This window comes from Belonocnema kinseyi, chromosome 6 (genome assembly GCF_010883055.1).
Source record: "Belonocnema kinseyi isolate 2016_QV_RU_SX_M_011 chromosome 6, B_treatae_v1, whole genome shotgun sequence".
Lineage (NCBI taxonomy): Eukaryota > Metazoa > Arthropoda > Insecta > Hymenoptera > Cynipidae > Belonocnema > Belonocnema kinseyi.
Window position 1 is genome coordinate 113,885,553 of NC_046662.1, and position 12,558 is coordinate 113,898,110.

The following is a 12,558-nucleotide window of genomic DNA, read 5'->3' on the forward strand; positions in this document are numbered from 1 at the left end:
GGCAAGGGTCCAAACCGTTTGCGACGCCTGGGACACACATGTCAACCTCCTGCGAACATCGGCAGAGCGAGAGGAGAAAAGCGGGAAAAGCCAGCGAGAGAGAAGAGTGATGCGAGGCCCAAGCGGGAACGGGGAAAGCCAGGACGGCTTTTCATTCGCTGATGCACCAGAAGGGCCGCCCTTTTTCCTCCCACGCAAGAGCAACGACAGCGAGCCGCGAAGAGCCGGAGAGCATCTTCGCAGCATCGCCGATCGGCCATATCGATCCGACCACCGACTAGCTAGTTGATCTTTCTTTTTATCCATTGTATTTTCTTGTACAACTTAAATTTCTAGAATATACATAGAGACTTAAACGGTTAGTTTAAGCTCTCTTTTAAACTAAAATATTTTTGTGTATCATTTCAAATCACATCAACTAGCATTGGAATATTCAATTATTTTATTTAATTAATTTCAATTCAATTAAAATTTCAATTAAACTCTAATTAATTTTGAATAAGATCGGCGTTCGCGCCGTAACCCCAGGTGGGATATTACAATATGTTCATGCAGTTTCTCGGCAAAAATGCTCGTGCGCATAATCAAATGGTACATCGTAAGATGGCGGCTCTCCCCACTCATGGAATTCTTTCCCCTCCCGTGGATTCAACCCCGCTCACCAAATTAGAATGGCATGCCTAGTCCCGTGTTTCCTATGTCCATGCTTGCAGGCATGATCTAACAAATACATGGCCTAGCCACATGAGGGCCCTGTTTCGTCAAAGTAACGCAACCGCTTAATTCCACCATTTTGTTAGTTTGACCGCGCAGATTGTGTTTGACGCGTAAGACTGTACGGCGAACAAAATTTCCCGGTCATATTCCGGTTTTTTCCCGGTTCGCAAACATTTTTCACGGCTAATGAAATTTAAAAATTCAACTATATTCTAAACATTTTTCCATATAAAGTAATAAACAATAAACAACAAATTTAAGCATTCAAAGTCGAACCCTTGAATTCTAAACTTTTAAAATAAAAATTTAAAAGTTTTTAATTCAAAAATGGTGTATTCAAATGCTCAATAACTTTCACGTTTAAACTGGAAGGTATTAACTAGATTTAAAATTTTATTTCAAAATATTGAAAAATCGAGAAGCTTTTAGATTTTTTAAATTGTGAAAGACAACAGAAGAATAAAAATTTTCTAAAGATTCTTGGAAAAATTGAAAATTATTTTTCATTTTGACAAATTATTGTAACAGAAAGTTTAAGAAGATTTTAAAGAGATTTAAAAAATGACCAAAAAAGAACATGGAATGTTTTAAGGAATTTATTTAATTTGCTGGATTTTCAAGAACTGTAGGGAAATTTCGATTAATTTTAAAATTAATTTAGAAAATCTGAAAAAATTGTTAAGACACTTGGTTTAAATTACTTGAAATAATTCCAAGCTTGTCATTAATTTTGAATCTTTTCAAAACTTCGACATATCTCTTAAAATTACTAAAATTTTGTGTACAAATAATAAGTGTTCAATTGTTATTTATGCGTCAAAATTTAACAATTTGACTTATAAATTCAACACTTTTTAAACAGAACAATTAAAATTGTAACGCTAAAAAATCAAATGTTCTTTGAAAATCTAAAGATTCAAAGTTTTCTATGGAAAGCAATTCAGTTTCAAATTGTTTTCTTTTCAAAATCTGGTTTCAATTTACTCGTCTTAAATAAACAGTGAAATATTGCTAAATATCAAATACTTACTCTTTTTCTACATTAAGAAATTTCAAATTAAATTGGGTAAAAATTAAATAATTTAGACTCACAATATTTTTAATTTAATAAAAACATTTAATTATGACTATATTATTATGGATTTATTTTTTAGTGGAAAATAGTCAAACGCACGTTTACATTTTTTGATGGCTGAAAACATTAATAGAAGTAATATATTAATAAATTTATTTATTAAATTTAATATAAAAAATATATAAAGGAATACCTGAAACTGTGAATGAAAAATATATTATAGATAAATCATGAGTACAGATCCATTTTTAAAATAATTTATTTATTTAATATTTAGAGTTGATAAAATAAAACTATTTTTTATCCAAAATTTTCAGCTTCAAATACTTTTAATTTTTAATTGTTTAAATCCTCAAAACTGCACTTTAATTATTTTTAAAACTGATAAAATATAGCTTGGGCAGATTTTTCTTCTGAAAATTCGTAAAATTCTCGGTTTCCCAGTCCTACGGCTACCTAGTTCTTTATAAAAAAATCTTCGATTTTAAAAACTTCTAATTTTTCATTTTTTTTTAAACTCTAGAAGTGCATTTTAAAATTCTTCAATTAAAATATATGCTGAAAAAAAAAATTTAACTGGAAAATTTTTAAAGTGACAGATTTTTGAATTAAGCATTCTAAACTAAATGAAACCAATAATCTATAAAAATAACAATTTAGGAAATTAAAAAAAAAACGGTTGAAATCAAAGTTGGACAACATTTTTATAATACAAATTTTGTAACAGTCGCGGTCAAAAAATAAATTTACTATAATTTCCTGGTTTTCCAGGTTTCCCGGTCCAGCGGCCAACCTGCACTGCATTATATAATTTTCTTTAGTCAGAATTTTTCCACTTGACTTCAATTTCATTTTATTTGAGACAGATACGTCATTTTTTGTCAGCAGAAAGAAGTTATCAAACACATAACCTAAAATTATAGTTAATCCGTATTTTCCTTTAACGATCTTCAACATTATTATAATACATTTTATAAGGATTCAAATATTTATACACCTGAAAAGTACAAGAAATTTTTATTCTCACATTTTGCATTTTAAAATCCCTTACGTTTGCCGCCTTTCTTATCCAAGATGGAGAAATTAAGCCGTGGTTCCTTATTGGTTTGTTTTTTTTACTTGCGCGTGGCTAGACCATGTATTTGTTAGATCATGGTTGCGGGGTTTGACGATAGCACGGTCGGTACTTCTCCAAAATAGTAATTAAATAAACCAACTTTTTTTTCCCTACTCTAATTATTTAGGACCAGAGACACATTCTCGCATGCCTTCTATTTATCATTCCAAATTTTTAATACGATATCTCATTCCGCGTGGACGTAAGTTGGGAAAGAAAACTTCCACTGGTATTTTCTTCAAAAAAAAAAAAAAAATTTTTACTCAAAATTTCCACCGGAACAACGCAGAGACATGGACTTTATCACCTACTCTCTCATTTCCCAAACTTTCATAGCGAGACCTCTTTTCGTTAGACGTAAGTTGGGAAAGAAAAATTGAAGACCAGGTTTTGGTCACGTAACCCTCTCGTCACATGGCCTTAAATTCAAGGTGTCCCTAATCTAATTGCAAAGTTTCGCTGATCTGAATCTTTATAACCAATCACCATGAACTCATGTCTGGATGAAAAGAGAATATAAAGTACAATGATAACAAAAAATCTACATATTTTTTTATTTGACTCTGTAGCAATAACTCCAGTCAACATCAAACTCTATACATATTTACATTGTAGCAATCTTATCAAAGATTCAACTCTGACGTACGTAAAGTTCCTCAACGCTTCCATCGCTATGTAAGCTAACTTTCTATACACAATTTCAATCATTCTTAATTCTTTTCAAATAAAAAAAATCTCAAATGCGTGTTGAAAATGCATGGATTAAAATGTCCTTTTCCATACAAAAATGTCGCCTAAATTTCTTACTTTTAATTAGACCTTGTCTATTCGTCCAGAATATCTCGATATTCATCTGGAATCTTTGAACGAATAAAGTCAAAAATACGAAGAGGTCGTCCTCTTCAAACTTGTTGACTTGCTCTAGAGATTTCAAACGAATAGATAGGAATTTCTGCGATCTAATGGACTTTGCGCTTACAATAAACTTTATTATCAATCGACTTTAATACCGTTAAGTATAAAAAGATTCTTGCACGCGTCGAAATAAGTACATACAAAAATTTTTAAATAATTAAAGTTTTTCCTTAGGACTAATTAAACGATACAAAAAGGTTTTAATTAAGTGAAGGAAAACTGATACTCGAAGCAGCATTACACGTTGGTTAAGGATCTTTTTTACTCTCAGGTACTATCTTCTCTTGGAAGAAAAGATGCTTGTTGAGTTGATGGAATTTGGGAAGCTACATGAAATGTGTTTGTACCGAGAGGCTTTACATTACCATCCTCCAAAAAACATATCCTGTAAATATCATCGATTTTGGAGACAAAGTGGACTTCCAATCCATCTGTAATGTATTTTGGAAGGTCATTGAAGTCCTTTTTATTCTCCTCAGGTAAAATTATACACGTGATTCCAGCTCTCTTGGCCTGGAAATTTAAATAAAGAAATGAGTAAGCTGAGAATATTTGTTTTTAAAAATGTAAAAAGAATAGAACGAGGAATAAAACTTATAGATGATATATATTCCAAATACCAATAACTGATGGCGAGAATGGAAATATTGGACCTAACTTTAGCATTGGACGCATGGTGAAATATGTAGAAATTTTAATTTTCTTGTAACCAGTCAATAATAAAGGTAAACACCAAATGTTAAAGACGTAGGAATAAATACTAAATAGAATTCCAAAAGAGATCCGAGTGAATATATTAAAAAGACTTTCGAATTCAGAGTGTTTACCTGATAAGAGATTTTAAATAATGAAAATGCACTACTGTCATTTAATATGTGGACAGTAACTTTTTAGTATTGAAAATTTGATAATTTTGCATGGTTAATTTTATGAATCCCGAGCTAAAATGTTTTCTCCTAAATATACTGAAAGAGATTTGAAGCATGAATAGTATGATAGCAGGATTAAGTCAGTTTGTCAGTTTTTAAATTGACAAACTAAATTCAGCCTGTGGTAATTTTATGCAGGATTAATAAAGCTTCCAACCTATTTAAGAAACTAAATTTAAACTCCGAATTAATAAAATTAATAAAGTTTTACATGCTTGCAAATGGAGATGTCCACATACTAAGTGGCTGTAGAGTATTATGTTTTAAGAAGTTTCATTTAATAATATTTAATGTAGGATCATAGGTTCAAAGAACAATAAAATCTATTGAAAGATTTTTATTTAAATACTTGAATAAACCACTTCAACGATTCTTCATTTTTCGTTATCGAAAAAACTAAGGCGTAATGAGATACTTACCAAACCACTTTTAAGGGTAATAGAATTACAAATGAGAATCGTTTGATATTTAGATGACAGTTTTATTAAAATGCACTGAAACTCTGGTTGAAATTTTGAAACCTTTTAGAGCTTAAAAATCGAAAAATCAATAATTCGAAAAAACATGTGAACTTGTGGGAAGAAGCACTTTTTGTAATATATATAAAAATTGAAAAATGAAAAAATTCTGAAATATATACAGTGTTAACCGAAATCAAAATATACTCCGAAAAGTATTATTCAGGGACTATAAGAATAGAAAAAAATTATTTATACCGTAAATGTATGACTGACATCAGCGAAATGAAGATATGGCAATGTCGCATCCGTTCCACGTGCTCTAGTTTATGCGCGAATTTCGAATAATACGCCTGCTCACACGCGACATTGCCAAACTTATGACTGTGACTAGTGAGTCAATAACAAGTCAAAACGTTCTCTCAATTGACTTGCTACGTACCGAGGGTACTTCCTTAATACGCATTTTAGTACAATCGAGAAAAAAATTTCGATCACGGAATCCAATTTCCGGTTTCCTAGTCAAGTAAAGACACTGTGGTGGTTTTTGTTTATATTTGGTGAAATTTTTTTCGAATTTCTTTGGTCTTACCCCCCAGTTATGTTTGAATACCGAAAAAATCTCCAAAATTGAGCGAAATTTGTCAATATTTAGGAGTTGCGTCAAGACCATGAAGTCCCCCATTGGTTTAAAATGGAAAGTCAGCTTTTTGTAAATATAATTTTTAAAGATGATGAAATGTTACAAATAATTCCGTATTTCAATATATTGTTCAAAATTCGTCAGAGAATAAGTTCCAAGTTGAGTCAAAATATCTATTGAATCAATATTTGTTTAACACCTACGTGGGTGTTGCACATACAGTCTGTATCACAAGAGCATATACACAATAATAGACAATCCTGTAGGCAAAAGGCAGCTGGGTCTGGGGGCTTTCAGTAGTGGGAATAATCCCTTGTTTCCTGATTTAGCCGACCTTTCAGTGGCATTTATACTGGAGGATAACGACCCCAAACATCGCAGACGCTTCTGTACACGATGTAAAGAAGAAAATGACATCACGACTTTGGGTTAGCCTTCACAGTCCCCAGATGCCAATCCAATTGAAAATGTATAATCTATTATAAAGAGGAAACTTCAGAGGAAGAGCGTATTCAACCTGAAGCAGCTCTCTTACCAAGTTCGTAAAATATGGAGTTCGCTTCCTGCAACTTAGCTGAAAATCTCGTATGCCAAGACGATGTCAAGCTATATTCAACAACAGTGGAGACTGGACGATTTACTAGGTACTGACGAGAAAGTACAATTGATGAACTTGAAAGTACTATGAGATTTTTTTAAATTCCATAAATCTATCTTACAGATTTGGCGTGTACGCCATAAATCAAAAATGACACAACGATATTTGGAATGGTGGTCTACCATTTCGCCACATGGTGCCGGAAAAAGGAACTAGAAAGAGTAGGTACAATTTTAAACATGTATTTTAATTTTTGCATAGAAGTGTTTTTACGGTTGGTTTGTGAAGTATAAAATAATGATTAAAGACTAAAAATAAATATGCATAAAAAACGAATAGTTTTAAATAGAGTGTCCATATTATACAGTGAAAAAAAAACAGATTTTTTGTGACACAGGTTTTAAAAAAAATACAATTATTTCATTATTCCATGTGAGTTTCAATGCATCGTGAGCTTAAATAAACTTTAATTAATGTATGTAGCGACAAATTGTATCCATATTATGCCAAGAATACGAATAATAGACAACTGAAATTTAAATACGAATTCTAACCTAAATTTTAGATCAGATTTTTAAATAGTAAATATTTGATGAATAAATTAATAAAAATTTAATTTAAGTTCATTTTTTATTCCAAATATCTCCATTTAAGTTTATTGGTTACGGCCACGGAAACGGCCTGGCGCCATCTGTTACCTAAAAATGGCAATTTCTTAGGGATGAATTCCACTTGTTTACATGCGATTGAAAATAAATAAATTTATGCTGAAAGTAAGAGTTTAATTATTAGATAACGGGAGAGCCTAAAGGAAAGCTGCTAAAATCCCGAGTTAGGGAAGAAAACTTTTGCTCGAGTTTATTAAACGGCTTGGTCGCAGTTGCGTTTTGAATCAATTACAGATCTCCTATCGGATTACAGATATCACATAGGGTATTTCAATACTCTTCTTTTTTTTAAGAAATACTAAGATATCTTTAAAAATTATTGTGCTAATTAAGTCAGTAATATTATATTTATACGATTTATTATTTTTGTAAACGTAATGCTAGTTGTGAGATTTTGAGGTTAGAAAGTTTAATTATCCCATAACATTAATGGAGTATATTTTATTTTAATTTGAATTTCATGAAGTAAATTTTGTGAAAAAATATTGTTTACAAAATTTTTAGGTTGAAAATAAGAAATAATTTATTACTTTAACGATTGGTGAATAATTGAAAATAAATTTATGTGACTTAACGATAATATAGTAATATTTTTGTAAAAAAAAATAATTTTAGACAAAAATTTATTTGAATGAATGAAATTGGTTTAAAGAATTAAACATTCATTTAACAATGGTGCTCAATATTTTACTGAAGAAATAGCAATAATTATTATTTTGAAAAATTGAGAAATTTTTTTTTTAATTCAACTTGTTTAAATAATTGAAAATTAATAAATCAATGTTAATAAATATTACACTAGACCAATAGCAATAATTTTCAGGAAAAAAACGAAATTTCTAAAGAAAAATTATTTAAACAAATTAAATTTGTTAAAATAATTGAATATTAATTAATCAATGTTAAACATATTCTTAATTTGCTCTATTTTAAACATAGGGATATTCTAGTGTACAAATTACACACTTCTGGATAAAAATACGATTGGTATTTTGTTGTTCTCACTATCTATAATAGTAAATTCACAAAAAAAAATACTTATCAAAAGAAAAATTTTAAGCAAACCAACATGCCATTGTATTTATTAGAATTTTTCACAGTGAGTGTCCCGTATCTCATTTAAAATTTATAAATATTTTTAACACAAAGAAAAATGTTAGGAAAATTTATAATTATAAATCTCTCTAATGCTTCTCTTTGTATTACAATATATTTGTTATTTAATAAACACGTGTAATTTAACGTCGTGTTCGGGAGAACTGACAGATGCTAGTCTGATAACGCTGCACAGAATTTGGCTTATTCCCTTTACTTTCACGTCTGCACCCTTACCATATGCTAAACGTTTTCCTTTATTCAATGTTTCAGGATAAAAATCGATAGAATTACTTATAGCTTAAAATCCTGTTCTAATTAAAATATATATCATCAATCCGCTTGTTGACATTCTACCGGCAATTTGTATGGTTATGTTCATAACCAGCAACGAAACTAGAACGGGTTTAGCTGGAATGAAAAGACAATTTTTTCACTAAACCTTTTTACAAGAAAGTTTCCTCTATTATTTAGTTTCGGTTTGAAAAATGTTACATACGTTTTCAAAGCAATCATCTATTTATTTATTATATTTAAAAAAATGCACACGTGCTAATTTGTGTCAATCTGAAATTTCTATCCCCTAGGAATTTCCGGCTTTGGCCGCCGCGGGCGATGCCTGTCATTTCCGGTTAATAGCAAGGTCATGTCCGTACCCAATAATCTTTTGAAAAAACAATGAAGAGAACAATAATTCTTTTTTTTTTGTTAGAAAAAATTTCTGTCAAAAAGTGTGACTTTTCACTGTATAATATGTAAATTTCATCTAAAAGACTTTGTTTCCTATAAAGACTTATTTTTATTATCCAATAAATACTTTGAACTCCAAAAAAATAATTGTTAAAACACTTTTATGCACAAGTTAAAATTCATCTTTTAAATCGTGCCTATTCTTTCTAGTTCGAATTTTCTCACCAGGTGGCGTATCACAGTTTAACCATTCCCAATAAACAAATGAAAAAAATGTTACGTAATATGTGTATGATTCCTCCCACGAAAAAAAAAAACACAAAAAAAACTTGAAAAGAACCAAACACAAATTAATTTATCGAACGAAAACTTACAGCAATCGTCTTTTCCTTGATACCTCCAACCGGGAGGACTTTTCCCATCAAACTAAGTTCTCCTGTCATCGCAACATCCTGCCTGATCGCCTGATTTTTGGCCAGAGACATAAAAGCAGTTGCAATAGTGGTTCCAGCACTAGGTCCATCTTTAGGAGTGGCGCCCTCTGGTACATGTAAATGAAGATGCGCGTCATATAAGAACTCATTCGAGGGGTCAATTTTTCTCAAAAAGTTTCTTGCCACTGTCCTAGCAATTTTAATCGACTCCTTCATGACATCTCCAAGATGTCCAGTGAATTCCAGAGTACCTTCGCTCTTCTTGGAAATTTCTACCGGTTTCCTCAAGGTCGTTTCTATAAAGAGAGTCGAGCCTCCCATTGCCGTCCACGCAAGTCCCATTACAACACCGGGAGGCGTAATTTCGTACATTCGATCGTGGGTAAACGTTGGCTTCCCTACAAAATCTTGCAAATTATCAGCCACAACATCTATCTTGTCTGCCTCCTTCTTCACAACTTTGAACGCAACTTTCCTGTGAACTTTCTCTATATGTTTCTGCAGATTTCTGACCCCAGATTCACGGCAGTAGGACTTTATCAACGAATGTAGAGCCTCGTCATGAATTATTATCTGCTCGGTAGTGAGACCCGATTCTTTCATAGCTTGGGGAACTAAGTATTGTTTTGCTATAGCAAGTTTTTCTTCGGCAACGTAACCCGACATGTCAATCATTTCCATTCGGTCTCTGAGAGGTTCTGGAATTGTGTCAACTACATTCGCTGTACAAATAAATAGGACTTTTGATAAATCAACGGCCACGTCGAGGTAATGGTCTAAGAAGTTTGCATTTTGTTCTGGGTCCAACATTTCCAAGAGGGCCGATGCTGGATCTCCTTGGTGACCTCTTGAAAAGAAATTTAATGATTAAATTAAAAAAAATGTAACTTCTCGTTCAGGTGCCATTGTGTAATACTACCCCCCACCCTCTCTCAAGTGTACAACCTCAACTTTAAAATACCCTTAACAAGTAGTCAGGAATCTAAAAATAAAACGGTAAAAGGTGAATAGTGTCATTTTTAAGAGTACGTACTTTCCTATCTTGTCTACCTCGTCGATAAGGATTAAAGGATTTTCTGTCTTTGTTTTTTTAAGACATTGTATCACTTTACCAGGCATGGCACCTACGTAAGTTCGCCTGTGTCCTTTGATTTCAGCAACGTCCGTCATGCCCCCGACACTGAATCGGAAATATTCTCTGTTCAATGCCCTTGCAATCGATCTCGCAATCGACGTCTTTCCGACTCCAGGTGGTCCATGAAAGCATAAAATTTTTCCTTGTGTCGTTCCCTTCAGTTGACTAACAGCAATGAATTCTGTAAAGAACGAAAATTAGTTTCTTCAATTCGAGGGTCTACATTTTCAGTGCTTCAAGTCGAGAAGCTTGAGAACAAATTTACCAAGAATTCGCTTTTTGATATCTTCCATTCCGTAATGATCCTTCTCCAAAATTTCATCAGCCTGCTGAAGATTTAGATTTTCTGGACTCGTCATGCCCCATGGCATGGAAGTCAGCCAGTCCAGATAATTTCTCGTAACACTAGAATATAACCAGAATAAAAATTTGGCATTTATCAGATAGTCTAATCCTTTTAAAAACGATGTAAACTAATGCACTTCTTCATTAAATGTATGTAATAATTATAGTACTAACTTAAATTCACTGCTGTGACTTTCTAAGAAACCTAGTTTATTTAATTCTTCTTCCAAAACATCCATAACTGGTTTTGGAACAACCTTCTGTCTAATTTTCTCTCTATACTTTTCCTCAATGGCATCCTTATCATCCTTCTCGAGTCCCAATTCCTTTTTTATCACTTTCAATTGCTCATGGAGAATATACTTTCTGTGTTGCTGCTTCACTTTTTCCTCCACTTCCCTTCCAATTTTTTGTTGAAGTTTACTCAACTCGTACTCCTTCTTTAAAAGCGCCAAGGACAATCGTAATCTTTTCGAAATCTGTGGAGATAGAATGTTAAAATGAACAATCAATTGAAAATGATGCAGGATAAGATGGTAAAAGCATTTGTTAAATATCAAAAATATCAGACATGTTAAGCTGACGTAACCACATGTTCCGATCGAGTTGAGACCTATTTCATAATTAAGGGCTCATTTAATGATAATTTAATGCTCAATTGTCAAATTTAATGCTCTACTATTTTTCCAAAACCCCGAGGGTTACGCTTCTTAACGTTATGCTGACGGAACTCCATATGAAATAAACGTTGAATCGAGTTCTGCCCTACCATATAATTAAGAGCTTATTTAATGCTTTACAAAACCACAAAACAATCTTTTCCAAGAACCAACCTTAATATTGAAAAACCACCCTTAATATAAATTATGCACAAATTGTATATCTGGCCATACCATAATTCAGGGCTTATCTCAGGCTAATTTAATGCCCTATTGTCAAATTTAATGCTTCACTATTACAAAAAAAACCGAGGGTTACGATAGCTTTACGTTAAGCTGACGGAACCCCATGTGAAATAAAAGCTGAATCGAGTTCTGTCATATCGCATAATTAAGGGTTCAATCTAATGCTCTCCAAAAGCACATATTGTATTTTTAAATTACGATATGGAACCTGATTAATTTACGATACTGCAATACTTATTTGCACTCTAGTGTAATTTTAATTCACGTTACAATGTGAAAATAAAACGGAGATTGTTCAATTTGCAATCGACTGTAAAATTACTACGCCCGATGATGGAAATTATTCGATCAGTTTCAGACATAGTAAGTTTACGTAAGGTGAGAAAATTTGGACCATTCGGGACTAGCGAGTACAAGTCGTGCCAAACGATAAGTTCCAGAGACGCCCGAACGGCCAATGAAAATTTGGTGCACATTTCGTTCGTTGTTTTGTACGTCAAATAGATTTTGAAGTTCTTTTACCATTTTGGCCAACTTGGAAATTTATAAAAGGTTATTTCACTGTGTCCTTTGTACCAGTTTCCTAATAGCTGTAAAAGGGGCCGGCCATGTATCCCGAGTTTGGGGAAAAGGCCAAATAGAACATTCTAATGTTTGAATATTTGTCCTTTCTTAAATTTGTGTTTCGTTACGCAGATACTAGGAAATCCGGAAACGTACTTAAAGATAAATAATTCACATCAATTTACTATAATTTTACGATGAAAAAGAACTTTTAAACCTCAAAACTACAAACAACGCTGAGATTTTAAACCGGGGAGGGGGGGGGGGGGG

At 32.3% G+C, this 12,558-nt stretch overlaps 1 protein-coding gene across 2 annotated transcripts in view; it reads right to left on the minus strand.

Annotated features, from left to right (window-relative positions):
• Positions 1 to 3,443: 3,443 nt before the first annotated feature.
• Positions 3,444 to 12,558, minus strand: part of LOC117174254 (lon protease homolog, mitochondrial) — a 26,357-nt gene continuing 17,242 nt past the window's right edge. For both annotated transcript variants that reach the window (XM_033363170.1, XM_033363169.1), the window contains exons 6-10: positions 10,994 to 11,298; positions 10,740 to 10,879; positions 10,373 to 10,655; positions 9,280 to 10,186; positions 3,444 to 4,337 (exon numbers count right to left, since the gene is read on the minus strand). In XM_033363170.1, the coding sequence (XP_033219061.1) occupies positions 4,092 to 4,337; positions 9,280 to 10,186; positions 10,373 to 10,655; positions 10,740 to 10,879; positions 10,994 to 11,298 (1,881 nt within the window). In that variant the 3' untranslated portion in view covers positions 3,444 to 4,091. The remainder of the gene's footprint in view (positions 4,338 to 9,279; positions 10,187 to 10,372; positions 10,656 to 10,739; positions 10,880 to 10,993; positions 11,299 to 12,558) is intronic.